Source organism: Canis lupus, chromosome 14, assembly GCF_048164855.1.
Source record: "Canis lupus baileyi chromosome 14, mCanLup2.hap1, whole genome shotgun sequence".
Taxonomy (NCBI): Eukaryota; Metazoa; Chordata; class Mammalia; order Carnivora; family Canidae; genus Canis; species Canis lupus.
In genome coordinates, this window is record NC_132851.1 from 3,600,027 (window position 1) to 3,616,976 (window position 16,950).

Consider the following 16,950-nt stretch of genomic DNA (forward strand, 5'->3'; position numbering starts at 1 on the left):
TTTTTCAAAGTTTCTTTTTAAAAATGATTTCCAGTATGATATAGTTAAGACTTTTAAAGTCTTTCACCAGAAATGGCAAAGATGGGACCATGATAGGGCACTTTATTCAGTCCCAGAGTGGATTTCTGGAGCTTTCTACAAGCCTGCATGAAAAAGAACAACTGAGGATTATTTCAGCTGTGAAGCACCCAGAGGAATGACTGCTGGTGCTGCTAATGGTATCTCTGTCCCTCCTCTAGCAATAAATTTTAGATATTGAAATACAGCTTTGGAGAAAAACGTACCGAAGATTCCTTAAGCTTTTTACAAGACACTCTAAGGCTTTTCACAATCCTATGCTCTGGAAATGTGAATTCTTGATGTCTAAACATAAAGGTCCTTTACTAAACTAGTTTTAAATATGAGTTTTCATACAGAGTACTTGAAGAAAGGGAATGCAGCTGGACCATTAAAGCGTGGTATTTTGCCATTTTTAAGTAATGGGAAATACTGATTAAGAATGTTATAAAGATTTCAGTATACATAATGTAATTGTCTCTAATCATAATCTATTAGCACGAATCTGTAACAAAAGCATTAACTCTGTTAAAGACAATGGCATACCTATTATACTGTGGCACTTTTTAATTATTTCCATACTGAACAGGATATTGAAGAGCTTATTATCTAAAGGTCAGAATAATGCCCAAGACATGGCCAAGCCCAATGAGTGTCAGATGCATGGAATGTTGGATGACTTCATAGTTATGAAATTATTTCATTTCTCATGATAATTCCTGACTTGCCAAGTTAGTGAATTTTAAGAACTCTGAGAGCAGATTTTAAGATAAATGTGAAATAATCCATACTTTTGGAGTCAGGGACTTCCCTTCAGGCATTAGTTCATATTTGACTTGCTTGACTTACACTTGGGGATAAAATGAGTTAGGACAAGGTCTTAGATACCACATTCCCTTACTGGGAAAGAAAACCAACTTGCACAACTTTGGCTCATGTTTCTTGTTATACAGGCACTGAGAAGCAGCGGTTGCCATGAAATACTTTATTTAACCTTTACAAAAATGTTTTCTTAGTATGGCAAGGCAGTTTAGTTAAATGAAAATAAATAACTATAAAAATTTTGGATTTCTTTTATATCCATCTGTTGACTTCTTTTTTTCTAATTAAAAATTAGAGATAACAATTATAATTGTCTAAATTGCCATGATGACTAAAAACAAAGATTGCTTAAAGCTGTTTTATCCTCTCTTAGGACACGTGTTTGAATGTCTTCTATTTTACATTAAAGTGAATTTTGAGAAAAAAATTTTTTTAAAAAGTGAATTTTGCTGAGTGGTGAATGTTACATTTGAGAACAATTTGAAAGAAAGTTTTTTTAGGTTGGGTTTCTCTATTATTTATATTTGTACTTAGTCAAAATTGATTTTCAAACAAACAAAACAGTTTGGCTCACAAACTCAAAATATTTTCCCAAACCTGAGTGACTATTAAACAGTATCTCTAGTGTCTTATCTTATTGGTTTCCATTTTTCAGCTCCCCTAAATTCGTCTTTATTATTTCTATCCAACATGCTCTTTTCTCTCCCACTGAAGAGCTGGGTCCAACTAAGAATGTGGCAACCATCAGCTATCATTCTGTCAAAATAATGTGTCTACACAGCACCAAAATCTCCTGGCTCTGACTGCAACTCAATTAAGCAATTGAAATTATTATTTTATTTAATTAGCTTAAAAGAAAATACGGATTATTTCATATTTTATGGACAAACCATACTTTTCTGTACTCACACATACATATACATATACATTTTTCTGAATTTTTACTTTTTAACCCTTTGTGGCAGTTATCAGGGTGAACCATCTCAAAGACTCACACAATTCTGGACTTAAGGCAGTATCATGTTTTCTCAGTCACCTATCATTTAAATAGAGGGAAGTCTACACCCTTTAGAAACATGAAAACAATGTATGTGTGTAATGCTAAAATGATCTTTTCAAAATCGGTATGTCATTTTATACTGTTTTTACTATGTGCCTTTATATCTGATTTTATGATTAATATGTCCCAAAAATTATGCATAAAATTATGTTTTTAAAATATGAGGGAATTTGCTCATATCTTCTTGCAAAAATTTTTTGAAGTGTATTATTTTTCACTAATTTAGATAATTTAGATTGAGATAATTTTTTAAAAGATTTTATTTATTCATGTGAGACACAGAGAGAGAGGCACATACACAGGCAGAGGGAGAAGCAGACTCCTCAAAGAGCTAATGGTGATATGGGGCTTGATTTCCAGACCTGGATCACACCCTGAGCCGAAGGTGGACGCTTGACTACTGAGTCACCCAGGCGTCCCAGATTTAGATAATTTTTTAGCAAAGAATACACATTAAGAATCTTATTGTTTTGTAGACAGTATATAAGTCAGAAGTACCACAATTATTCATTCTACTCTCACTTCTTTTTTAACTTCTTTTTCTCTACATATATAATTTTTAAACAGAGATTGATGCCCAAACAGGGAAAAACCATAAATAAATTTTTGAATTTGGATTTCTGTTTAATTACTTATAAAATATAAATCTTTTCTAATTTTAGAAAGATTCTGTGATTTGATTATAGATATGTTGAAACAGATTCAGCCTTAATGTTTGCTAGAAATGTGTGACATTTACCCATGGAAATTCAAATAATTTACTGAAGACTATAGATGGAAGGACACAATGCACTGTTTTAAAGCTGTAGAGCCTTATACATAGAAGATATATAGAATCATTTTTTATATTAATTGTGTATATCTTGTTTTTCTCTCATACCTGTGACACTTTTTGTCCTATTTTTTTTTCTTTTTAAGATTTTATCTATTTACTTATGAGAGACACAGAGAAAGAGGCAGAAACATAGACAGAGGGAGAAACAAGCTCCATGCAGGGAGCCCAATGTGGGACTCGATCCCAGGACTCCAGGATCACACCCTGAGCCAAAGGCAGACGCTTAACCCCTGAGCCACCCAGGCATCCCATGTCCTATTTCTTTATATATTTGTCTTTAACTTTAAAGACTTTCAATTTTTTTCTATAGCAGTTATTCATACTTGAGCTACTTCCGTCAGTGTAAATCAGTATTCTGCAAATGCATTTTTTAGTTTTTCCTGCACTTATTGTTTTATCTAATTACCTTTTTACATCACGTATTTATTTTAACCTCAGGCTGTTTTCTATTTATGCCAGACTGTTCTTTCTTCTCAATGGTTTTCTACAGTTTTACAGAAGTCATGTATTTTTGCTCAGTTTAAAGAAAACCAAAACTTTCCTGTTATTCTTTTCCTGAATTCTGCAAGAGAGTATTCATGAGAACTGGTCTCTTCCCCTCACTTTTTGAGATGATATTCTCTTCCCTTTGCTTTATAGTATTTTTTCAGAGGTCACATGGCTTATTTTAGTTTATTAGTGATTAGAGTATATGGACTGTCCTTGGTTAAACCCTGTTACCACTTGAGGAATGATTAGACTGTTGCTCTCGGGATCCCTGGGTGGCGCAGCGGTTTGGCGCCTGCCTTTGGCCCAGGGCGCGATCCGGGAGACCCTGGATCGAATCCCACGTCGGGCTCCCGGTGCATGGAGCCTGTTTCTCCCTCTGCCTGTGTCTCTGCCTCTCTCTCTCTCTCTCTGTGTGACTATCATAAATAAATAAAAATTAAAAAAAAAAAAAAAAAAAAAAAAGACTGTTGCTCTCATCCTGCCCTGTGGCAGAATGACAGTCAATTCCTGGCTCACTTTCCATTTTCTAGCTGGCATGTCCTAATCTTTCTCAACTGTACAGAGGGGACAGCTTCTCCTCCATCTTTTCCCGCATCTCTGATACCCTAAATTATCACAATTTATGAAAAACTGCAGTTCCCCTTGTTCACAGCTGGTTTTGTTGTTCCTGACTCTTCCTCTGTAATGTTTGTCTTGTGATGACCTCTGATAAAATACAGCAGAGTACTGCCACATTCGGTTTTTCCCTGGGAGTTACTCTCTCTGTACAGATGTAGAAAGACCAGGGAGATAGTGAAGAGCAGGACGTCAAACAGTCTATGAAGCTCAGTTACTTTCTCTCTCTGCCTGCAATGCTTCAATCCTGGGTGTTTACTGATGACTGATGCCCTAAGGGGAAGTAGCAGCTGCTAAGAGTTCACTGCCTCTTTAGCATCCTTTTCCATACCATTCTCTTGTGGGCAAGTCCTCTTCCCAGCCCTCATGTCTCATCCCCAATAACCTACACATGTCTCTGACTGTGCAAGAGGGAGATCTGGCCTCCTAAAACAATGATTTTTATGACTCTTTCCTTTCACGGATCAAAATTCAGTGGCTCCATTTGGGTTGGGATCAAAGCTATTAGAGGAATGTAAGCTGCTGAGTTCATACTATAAAGTTATTTTCCAAATCACATTAACAAGAAATAAGACAAGAAGTTGTTTGCACAAATTATTTGAAGCTATAGCTTGCTACTTTTAGGACTTGTCCTTGTTTGTAATGCAGTCAGTGTGCTTTGTAGACATTAATTTTGTGCAGAAAGAACCACTCCAAGTTAGGCTGTCACCTGCTTGTGTTTATCAGAAACAACAGTAATATATATATTTTATTTACTCTTATTTCAGCATGTTTTTTTTTTCATGTTATTTCTTTGGGTTCTAAATATGTTCTCTGGACAGTCTTTTAATTCCCCAAGCAGAATACGTCTGGGGTCCTATAACAATTTTTTTTCCTTCCTCTCATAAAATATTAGAGCATAATTTTTCTTGTTAAATATCTGTTTCTTCCACTCTATTGTGAGAATTTTCAGTGCCAGTCATGTGTCTTGTTCATCTCTATAGCAACCATGTGTAGCATAGGCTGTTGGCTTATAGTAAATATTTAATAGCTGTAGATCCTAAAAATATTTGCTAAATTGGAAAAAAAAATGTATTGCTCTAGGGAAAAAAGCTCAAATAATTAAATTAAACTTCTCCAAGGATCATGTGAATAAGTAACAGAGCAAACCAGACCCTCTGAGAGAAGCTTGGATGCTGCAGCAATGAATGGACCATCATGTCACCTTTTAGCAAAGTGCCAGCAGGTGCAAATGGGAAAACTGTGATACCGACTAGGAAAGATAGGGAGGCTTCATTCAGGAAGCTGAATTTGAGTTATTAAAATAGAAATGTGTCATTTCTTTTCCCTTAAAATGCAGACTCTGTATGCTTTCTATTAGATATTTTTCTTTTTAATAATAGTAATGTTTATCTGATTGCAAAATAATACATATTTATGGTATGAAATTTGGAAATTACATAAAAGCACACAAAACATATACACAAAGGAATACTTAAAACATACAACCCCAACACCCCAAGATAAAAACTCTTAACATTCTAGCATATTTCTAGCCATTTTTCTCCCCTATATACTTTTTCTTCATTTTACAAAAATGGAATGTGTACTGCATGTTATCTTTTGGTAATGTGCTTTTTTTTTGCCATTAATCTATTGCTAAGTAATATTCTTAATGTTTTTTCATGCTGTGATTGTTTTTTTCAATAGCTTGAGAGGATTCTACAATGTCAGTATGGTTAGGCACACCTGAGTCAGCACCACTTACTCTCTGTAAGCATACTGAAGTTCAAATCTTATCCCTTGTCTTCCCATCACTGTGGCCCTGAGAAGCTCGCCTGGCCTCTCTGTGACTCAGTTTGCTTTTTCATCTGTAAAATGGAACAAAAGTACTTACTTCCTAAGAACATTTTAAGGAATCAGTGATAAAATCTATAAAAAGCACTTAGACTAGCGCTCAGCACATAGTAGGTGTCTAACAAATGATACCTTTTATTGTTTTTACAGTATTTTATCAGATCAATTTCCTAGCAGTGCCTAATTTTTATTATTATGATGATGCTGGAATAAGCTTACATCTAGGTAAAACTTACACATATGTATAATTATTGCCTTATGATAAATTCCTGTGTAGGATTGATGAGTCAATGTCTAAAACAGATTTTTGACAAGGACTAGCCTCCAGCTACAATTTTCATTCTAACAGACGTTTTGTGAGTGTGCCAGGGTTCCCTTTTTCATAAAGGATTGTTTTAGGCTGATTGCACAGTATTTGTGGCCTTCATTGAATTTAGTCATGAGGGAAAACCTACAAACCTCTTCCTACACCCATTTTGAGGAAGAGCAAACTACCCCCAGCACTTGTGTGATGACAGAGGGGCCTCTATTATTATACCACCTCCAGGGTGATTGGTTTGGAAAGCTTTCCTTCCCTTTCTCTTTTTTCTTCCAAAATACCCTGCATCAAGAAGTCCAAGTTACCGCTAGAAATCATCCTGATAACAGTTTTAAAATGAGTAGTAAAATAAAGTTCACAGACAAGTATCTGGTACCTTCATTCATATTTAAAATACAATTTTAAAAACTTGGCCATCCTCTTTTCTTTCTCTTCCTTGGTGTACCCTGTTTCCCTAGATTTCATCTTGTTTTTCTTTCTTCCATAACTGATTCAGGAATTCTCCCTTTGGAGGTGACTGTGGGTGGTCCTGAGAGCTGACCCCAGCCCCTTGATCCATAATTCAGTTTTAACTTTTATTTTGTATTGAAAAAAAAATGAGAGCTTTATATGCTCCCATTTGAGATCTTCAGTGGAAAAACTGTGAATTTAGTCTGGCTGCCGGCATAGCACTAGTGGGGCTGCTGGAAAAAAAGAATCTGTAGCCCCTTGAGACCTTCCAACAAGTGTGGCTGCTATGCAACTTGCCTTATTGCTTAGTTTCAGTTCCCATTGAGAAGTTCAAACACGAGTGGTTCCTATTTTGACTCTTTCCCCCAGTGGAAAGTATTAGACACTTAACAAAGTAGGCCATAAAGAATGAAATGCCTGAATAGAAAAGATGATAGAGGAAGTAAGTCAGTAAGGGGAAATTAATAGGTAAAAGGGGCAAGAATATCTCCAAGTTGATAAGAGAACATAAAAATACCATGGGCTCCAGGCAACACAGAAGAGCAATTTTTTGGCTGAGGCCATTGCTTCATCTCTCCTATGTCCTCAAGTTTCTGGCCCACCTTGCGTCTCCTCCAGACTGTTGCAGTTGCCCTGCTACCTCCACACTCCACCCTTCCCCTCCTTTCCACACATTGCTGTCCTATACAGAGGGCTTCAGTGGCCACCTGCTGATTCTTCAAGCACAAATTTCTCACTTAGTAAATCAGAGCCAGCCACAGTCTAGGTCTCTCTGTCTGACTTTATCCCTCACTCTGGTTTGTCCTGTTCCCTTTTCTCCAGCCATTCAAGACTATTAACTTTGCCTTCGGCATACCTTCTGGCTTTCACATCTCATGTTGTCCATTGTCCCCATAAGCCCAGAAAGGAAACGTCCTCTTTGCCAGAGGAAATCCTGCGGTACCTCTAAGCCCCAGCTGCTTTCATGAAGCTGTCCCAATCATAGCAGCCTAGCTAGCCCTCCTTTCTCTAGACTCCTGTGCCATGTTGCACCCCTCCTAGCCCTCTTGTTATTTATTGGTGCATCCCTGTAAGATAATAAGCTCCTTGCAAGACAGAAAACACAGCTCTTCCTCCTCCCTTCCCCCATAGTGGCTAGCATATCAGCTCCCTTATAGTAACTGAGTGAAAAATTATATGGATGAAAAAAAATTATATGGATGAATAACAGAAAGAAATTGCATGAGGATCAAGTAGTATGACATGAATTTCAAATTGTTATGCCTGATCTTATAGTTCCTTCAGTATAGAAATAAAAATACATATAGGAGCATTTGTTTTTAAATGGGGACTGTTTGGTACGTGTAGCAGTGAAATTTTATCATTTGGTTCAACAGAATAGAACTCTCATACTCAGTTGCGGTCCATGAGTATCGGCGCTAGTGTCTGGTACCTGAGTCAGTCATGCTGTGGGAAGGAGGAGCGAAGCAGTGCTGGACCATCTCAGTTCCAGTCTGTAGATTTTCTCTCTTAGGAATGCAATTCCTTTCCTAATAAATTTTTCCCATATATGTATGTATATACATTTATTTATATATATATATGTATATATATATATATTTAAAAATTGCTATTTAGATGCTTTGAACAGTAGCCGAACATTACAGATATTCTACTGGTGATGCATATGGGGAAGAAGTGTAATGTTTTTCTCCCACCCAACTTTTCTGTGTGAACTAAATCCAGATGTATCTGGATTTTCATAATTCAAAGAAAATATCTATGCCAACACTTTGAGAACAAATAGCTGCCAAGTGAAACCTGACAGCATATTCTTTGGTGACATTGTCAGTTAAAGCTGTGTACACAGAGTGAGCAGCTACCTAAAACTGAGCTCATATGCAAATGTGAACGCTCCTCAATTAAAATTACATTGTGTACATTAAACCTTTCTTTAGAAGCTGTGGAACTTTCAGGAAAAGTATAGCCAAGCTTGACCTTAAGTACCTTGCCTCATTATTTTTTTGTCATTTCCAGCTACTAGTCTCTCCAAAGAAAACAATTTTCTTGTTTCTTTTAGTTTTGTGTGTGCCCTGAGCTTTATTCCCAGTTGCTGCTACAAAAAAACTGAAATGGTTCCAAACACCACTATTACTTTTCTTTTTATTTTTCTCTGTAACTAATATTTAAAGATCAAAGATAACTCTGGTACTTTTATGTTGTGGAGCATATATAATACCAAATTTTCCCTAAAGGTATTTGCTGTCCAGAATTATTTTCCTTTTATTTATTTTTTATTTTTTATTTTTTTTTTAGCTATTAGCTTTCTTTTCTAGAAATCATCTGAATGGTAGCTTTTTGATTTCACAGGGTCACTGGCAATTGCATGGAGGAAGAACTAGAATGGGGCCATATGAAAAGCAGGAAGATGAGTTAGGAGGTTTTTTGGTTTGTTGTTTTTTTTGTTGTTGTTGTTGTTTTTAAGGAGGTTTTAAAAAAAATTTTGATAAGGTATTTTAAAACAAAACAAAAAAAACCCTTAACTTTCCATCAAAATCATATTGTGATGACTAGTGAAATGTTTTAATTTAGGCACTTTCTAAAGGCTCTTTCTAATGCTAAACCTGAAAAATGATCTTTCCATCAAAAGGCTTTTTTTATTATGATAATTCCCATGTATATTCTTAATGTATTTATTTTAAGGGCCTATTATGATAGCTCTTGTGTACAGTGTTTTTATAGTTTCTGTTAATTGGGAAAAATGTTTCATATGATTAGCCTTTGGTTAATTCTTTTAAAAAATTATATATGATATCAAGGAAAATGGTGATTTTGTATATTATATAAATATTTTTCCTAAAATGTCAGTTTTATTTTCTTATTCTTACTAATTGTATAGAATACTATTTATTTTCATTTAAACATCTATCCTAAATAAGCAGGAATTATTATGTTGTTTTGGAATACTTGTTCAGTTAAACTGATTTTCTTAGCTGCATTTCATAAGTAGGAGTAGAAAGAGAAAACATTTGATGATCATGAAAGAAATCTGAATATTACCAAAAGTGGCAATACTGTGTGAATAAACATGAATGTGAATCAGGAGTCAGGAGGCTCATTTGGTAAATGTTAAATACATGCTCCTGCTAGCAAAAGATAGAACAAAGACATTTTCTCATACATTCAAAATGTTGAAGGTAGTTCTAATATATGATATATGATAATATATATCTAATATATGATATATATATGATATATGTGATCTCATAAAGAGAATATATTGAATGAACTGCATCCTCAAAGGGCTATTTCGTTCATTATCAACAGAAAAAATAAGGAATGGCAATTTAGGGTCAAAAATAATGCCACAAATGAAATTTTGCTTTAATTACTGACTCACCATAAGAAGGATTAAACTATCAGCCAAGACCAATGTTCTTTGATCTCACATTTCAACCTTCTTGTCCTCCAGATGAATGAAATGGTCTTTTCTCAAATGTTCAGCAGGCCTTTTACCATTTGATAGGACAATTATTTTTAAGAAGGTTTAAAATGTGATCTGGAAAACCACATTGACTCTCTGTGACATATTTGCTATTCTTAGCTTGGTTGAATAAGCTGGAAGTGGATGAATAATGCAGGTTAGAAAGAAAACAGATGCTAAATATTACAAATAGGAAGGTTTTCCAGCAATGAGACTTTCATTTTAGGACTAGATTTTTGTTGGCACTTTTGGCATTATGACGATTATTGTTTTTCTCTCCAGCTGTTACACATCTGTATTGAAGGTTGGGGCAATTGGCGCTGGTCAGAGCCCTTCAGCGTGGACCATGCAGGGACATTTATTAGGACTATCCAGTACAAGGGTCGGACTGCTTCACTCGTCATCAAGGTTCAGCAACTCAGTGGAGTGCAAAAACAGGTGAGTTCCTTGTGTTCATGCCCCACACAGCTTTTAATTATTTCACATAATTAAGCAAAACTTAGAGAAATGAAATATTAATAATTAGAAAAACCATGTGATTTAATAATTAGAAAAACAGTGATATGCCTATGTACGCTTACTACTACCTTGCACGGGAGCACTTCAGAAGTGCTTGTTGATAATCCTGAGGATGATGATGGCTTCAAACCCTTTGTCCCACATCTTTTACAACAGCTGCTAACGAGCAGTAAAATTTACTGATTTTAGTTTCACCTCTCCTCCCTGTCACCACCTACCTTCTGGTAGAGGTGCTAATGAGCTGTGAAATAGCCAAAAGGCCTTTATTAAGAAGGAAAAGAAGCACAGGGTGTTGGGGACTCTGGATAACCCAACAGTGGATAAGTTGGTTCTCATACATGTAAGAATAATCTTCCAGAAAGTGTTGTGATACCTCCCATGACAGAGTGGGCCTGGGTCTCCAGCAAGCTTTCTTTTCCTAGGAGTTAATATTAACTGCAGTAAAAATTCACTACAGTCTAACTCTTGGCATATAAAACCTCAGCTCTCAGCACATATTTTTACGTATTTTATAAAACTTCCTTTTGGCTGTTTTTGAAGTTCTAAGACTGCAAAAGGGGAAAAAAGTATCTGACACTTTTTTGTGTTCTTAAGATGTGAAAATGTGGTTTTTAAAAGATGTTTTTCAAGCATGGCGCATATGACAAGAGTAGAAAGAAAAAAAGGAAGCATTAAAATCTGAAAACTGGCTTCACTGTACACATAATAACTGGTTTTGTCATAAGAGTTTTAACATATACATCTGCATCTGGATTGTAACAGTCTACCCAGAGCTTATGTGAACTAAGGACATGATAGAAACAGCCCTCAGTCCCTGGAAAAGGAAAAGGGGAGCTTTTCTTATCAAGTAGCATGGGCTAGTCCATTGCTGTGTGCCAAGGGGCGAACAGGAAGCAACTGGTGAGGTAAACAGTAGGACCTGTACCATATACGTTCTTGGTCTGCACCTAATCAGGGAGCTGGACTTCATGTTCTCATTATTGTGGGCAACAGAGGTAAAAAGAATATAGCAGAAGAGTCTTCCCAATGAACTGACTACCCTTAAGTATTTATTGAGTGCCTGCAGTAGAACAGAGTAAAATGAAAGATACTATGTGACACAGTCTTTGCTCTTAAATTGCAAATTTATATAAACCCAGCAGTAAATACAACTGACAGCAAGTGTGAAAGGAATTTAGAGGTTTTGCTAAGAAGATATGACTCAATTTGGGCTTTGGAAAACATGTAGAATTTGAATTATGAGAGTACATTCCAGGTAGGCAGTGTAATATAAAGATAGGAATATGGGACAAATGGGTCTTACTGGGACTCATGATGGGAGCAGCCTAGCTAGTGTGAGTGTTGAGCTACAAAGTCATAAGAACAAGACGTGCCACTGACTTTAATCTCCCTGCAGAACTGTCTTAACTGGGTATCTTCTCAATAAATATCTGCCCAATTAATACATTCTGGTTTTCTGATTCTGACACTCATGGTCTTTCAACAATGCCTTATCCACCTTCCCACTTACCAGCATTCCTAAGAAATGGTCATTCAGCATCCGTTTGAATACTCCAGATGATGAGGCTTATTTCCTCACATGACAGCCTTTTCTATAATTAGTCATTTCCAGCTATAAATGAAGCTCTTTCCTAATTTTGAACACAAATCTCTCACCATTCAGTCAGTTTTTACCACTCATCAGAACTTGTGAGATGTATGCAACAAGACATACATCACATTCCCTTGTGGTGGAAACTAAGTTATCTCTCCTCTGTAATTACAACCCTTCAAAAACACAAGGGAAGCTAGGGTGCTTCCCCTTAGCTTCCTTTTCCTTAGGCCAGTGGTTCTCAAATTTGCATGTACATGAGAATCACCTGAAGAGGCTTGTTAAAACAGATTGTTAGGACCCACCCTCAGAGTTTCAGATTCAGTAGATTTTGGGTGTGACATGATAATTTGCATTTCTTACAAATTCTCAAGGTGATACTGATGCTACTGGTCCAGGGGTCACACTTTGACCACCATGTCTCTGGTCTAAACTTTCCCAATTCATTCAGCTCCTTTGCATATGGTTGCTAGAATAGTTACCAATTAATAGAATGGCAGGAGATCACTCTATGGATAAAGGATTTTCATGGTATACCTTGGTGGTTAAGATCATAGCCAATCTAGCTGCGTATTTCCTTGCTAGCTGTGTGATCTTCAAGTTATTCAACCTCTTTGTGAATCAATTTCCTGATCTGTGAAATGGGGATAGTAATAGTGCCTTTGTCACAAAGTTAGTGTGAGATTTAAATGAGTTTGTATATGTGAAGTGCTTAACAATAGTGCCTGGGCCCACTGTCATAACTCAATAAACTATAAGTACAATAATGAAATATTCCCAGGGCTACGTAACATTGGTTGGACTTTGTTGTTACAGTAGTACCTCCTGAGGCTCATGGCTGTCAGTTAAGCATCTGACTTTGGCTCAGGTCATGATCTCAAGGTCCTGGGATCAGCCCTGCCTCTGGCTTCATGCTCAGAGGGGAGTCTACCTCCCTTCCCTTCTCCTTCTGCCCCTCCCCCAACAAGTGCACTTGCCCATGCTCTCTCTCCTTCTCTCAACTAAATAAATAAAATCTTAAAAAAAAAAAAAATAGTGCCTCCTTCTTGCATAGATACTATGTATCTTCAAGGAATAATATTGAATTTCAGGGATACATCAGTATATACCTTGCTCCTAAGCAGATATTACACATTGCAACAGTATACCATACATCAGAAAAGTTGGCCACTTTTCATGTCTTGATTAAAAATTCTCACAGAGGTATTATGCTGAGTGAAATAAGTCAATCGGAGAAGGACAAACATTATATGGTCTCATTCATTTGGGGAATATAAAAAATAGTGAAAGGGAATAAAGGGGAAAGGAGAAAAAATGAGTGGGAAATATCAGAAAGGGAGACAGAACATGAAAGACTCCTAACTCTGGGAAACGAACTAGGGGTGGTGGAAGGGGAGGTGGGCAGAGGGTGGGGGTGACTGGGAGACGGGCACTGAGGTGGGCACTTGACGGGATGAGCACTGGGTGTTATGCTATATGTTGGCAAATTGAACACCAATAAAAAATAAATTTATAAAAAAAATAAATAAATAAATGTATAAGAAAAAATAAATAAATAAAAATAAAAATAAAAATTCTCACAGAGGGCAGCCCAGATGGCCTAGTGGTTTAGCGCCACCTTCAGCCCAGGGTGTGATCCTGGAGACCTGGGATGGAGTCCCACATCCGGCTCCCTGCATGGGGCCTGCTTCTCCCTCTGCCTGTATCTCTGCCTCTCTCTCTCTCTCTCTGTCTGTCATGAATAAATAGAGTCTTTGAAAAAAAAAATTCTCACAGAATGTTACTAACCTTTTTTTCCCCTTGACTATAAGAGATTTCCCAGGTCTAAGATTTATTACCTAATAATATCTTCGGCAAATTTGTTAACCTTTCTGTGCCTCATATTCCTTTTACAAAAGAAACCACCCAGTAAATATTAGTTCACTGTTATTTTTATGTTAACTATTCTAAAATAGGGATCCCTGGGTGGCGCAGCGGTTTGGCGCCTGCCTTTGGCCCAGGGCACGATCCTGGAGACCCGGGATCGAATCCCACATCAGGCTCCCGGTGCATGGAGCCTGCTTCTCCCTCTGCCTGTGTCTCTGTCTCTCTCTCTCTCTCTCTCTGTGACTATCATAAATAAATAAAAACTTAAAAAAAAATAAAAAAAAAAAACTATTCTAAAATATTTCTGAGAACAGAGGAAAGTCTAAAGTAGAAAAGAAAATCACCCTATTTCTCCCACCCAAAGATAAATACTGTTACTACTTTGGTATATTTTTTCTACTCTTTTTTTCTGTGTAGATATTTTTTAAACAACGTGAAATCTGGTTATAATTAGTTTTTCAACTTCTTTTTTTCATTTAACATTATATGATGATTACCTTCTCATGTTATCTACAATTCCTGAACTATCTTTTTTAATAGTTGCATAATAATTTGCCATATGGTATTCTGAAACACATTTAGACATCCCCTTCTTGCTGCACTTTTAGGTAATTTCCAATTTGTTGCCATAATACATCTTTAAGTAAATATCTTTGTGAATACATATGTATATCCAAATGTCTATATATGTCCTAAAGTAATTTGCTGTAAAATTCAATTACCTGGGCAGCCCTGGTGGCACAGCGGTTTAGCGCTGCCTCCAGCCCAGGGTGTGATCCTGGAGACCCGGGATCGAGTCCCATATCAGGCTCCCTGCATGGATCCTGCTTCTCCCTCTGCCTGTGTCTCTCTGTGTCTCTCATGAATAAATAAAAATAAAATCTTAAAAACAAATTCAATTAGCTGAGCAAAGATGTGAATCTTTTTATGGTGCTTGATATATCTCCTGAAACTAAAAAGATGTAGTTAATTATTTTACCAAAATTCATGGTTTTGTGTCACCAGATTCCTGTTACGGCTACATTAATCCTTTAAATAACTAAATATATATTTTTGTCCGAATCATCTACTGACTTTCTGAATTGCCTGCTTCTCCCTCTGCCTATGTCTCTGACTCTCTCTCTCTCTCTCTCTCTCTCTCATGAATAAATAAATAAAATCTAAAATTCATATATATACACATACATATACAATACACACACAGATATTAAGGCCTCTGGTACCAAATTGCATTTCAGGATTTCCAAATGTTATTTGTACCATTGAATGTTGAAAAGTTCTTTTCTATAGGGAACTCCCTTTCACACTTGTCTCTGCTTGTATCCTATTATAATAAATGTTCTTATAAAAAAAAGTAGAATGCAGCCAAACAAGAAAGGACTTTTCAGAAAGCAATAATGGAAACATAAGCCACCCTCCCATTGCATTTACTTTTTTTGAAAGAAGTGGCATCTCCCACAAGAACTAGCAAAATCCATTTTCCATTCCTATTGCCATGGAAGACACATACACACATACACACAATATTTATACTTTGAGTTTTAGCATTTATTGTCATAGCCAAATGAGATTGGGCTCTAAATTAGAGCCATTTTAAAAACTTAGCAGAATAGTGAAAAGTGGAACACAGAAACGGTAATTCATGTTAACCTAGAAGGAAGCAAATGGAAAATGGTTTGTACTGAACCCAGGTAATACTGAAAGGTTCAGCAGACCACCAGCTTCAAAACAACTGCTGCATATATCAAAGTTGTGAAAAACCTTTCTCGTCTTTCAGTTGGATTTAATTTTTTTATTGTCAGGGTAGATTAACTCAAATTCAGATTAGCTCCAGTTAAAGTGCATCAGAGACACAGGATTTCCTCAATTAGTCAGTTTGGGATGGAAGATAGGAATCACGGTTTCAGAAGAGCTTCATGGATTCCTGCCTCTCTCACATCTTGGCTCCTTTTCTTCTACCCCACCTGGGCTGGGAAATTTGCAATAAACCACAGCTGCCTAATTTCCAAGGCCCATTTGGGGAGGTGAGTGTGTGCAGCCCCCTTATGGTACCTTAACTGCATTAACACACCCTGGGGTAACGGAGAACTGGTTAATATGCTCCTGCACAGTGAGGTTTGGTTATCTGGTGCCCTGCCTTTGCTCTACCCCTGTTGTTTCCCCAATTCAGTGAAAATTTCTCACTGAATTTTCATACAAAATTTTTCAAGAACTTTGTACATTACACAGCTACCCATGTGCACACATTGACTTCCACATCTCCCATCCCCTCATTGAGGAAAGCTCTACCACTCTAAAAACTTAAATGTACATATGTATGTATGTATATATATCTGTATCTTTATACATACACTTTTAATCAGGGCTAAGATATCATTTTCCAGTGCATCTGGTGCTCTGGAGCTATTCTTTAATATCACTATTCTTCTTGGCACTGATCTAATAAGAGTTCTGAAACCTGCTAAGTAAAATCATATGTGGAAATCTTCAATACACATCTTTGTGGCTTTGGGGAAAGAGGAGAATTAGTGTGAAACCTGGAAATGTGTATTAAAGAGAAACCCTACATTAAAAAAAATTAAGTAGCTGTCTTCAACTGATAAATTAACCTTGAAGTTCTAACCGTAATTTCCAAAATAAAAGCATTGTAGGTGTTGCCACTTTGAAGAAAAGCAGACATGGCTCTCACTGAACCCTGCGTGGGAGCACCATTCCGAGGAGGAGCCATTTTGGATTTTCCTTCATCTAAGTAGCCTTCCCTCCCTGGCCACTTTTAAGGGTTTTCTTTTTTATCAAATTTGAAAGCCTATTTAACAGGCTTTATAGTTGAAAATGAAACTATAAAAACCCACCAAGAGAATCCTTGTCTTTAGACAAAGTGAGTCCCAGATGGTTGCAGAGATTCTGTGGTTTCTCTGAGAGACAGCAAAATTCTCTCCTAAATCTCATGGGGCCCAAAGGTTCTGAAGCAAAAGTAGTGTGCACACATTGCCAGGCCTGGGAACATCAAGAGGAAGAACAGAATTAA

General features: G+C 36.7%; 1 protein-coding gene across 13 annotated transcripts in view; it reads left to right on the top strand.

The window, feature by feature from the left end:
* VPS13B (vacuolar protein sorting 13 homolog B) overlaps positions 1-16,950 on the top strand; it is a 733,948-nt gene that overhangs the window by 662,250 nt on the left and 54,748 nt on the right. For all 13 annotated transcript variants that reach the window (XM_072773981.1, XM_072773974.1, XM_072773970.1 and 10 more), the window contains one exon: positions 10,229-10,384. In XM_072773981.1, the coding sequence (XP_072630082.1) occupies positions 10,229-10,384 (156 nt within the window). The remainder of the gene's footprint in view (positions 1-10,228; positions 10,385-16,950) is intronic.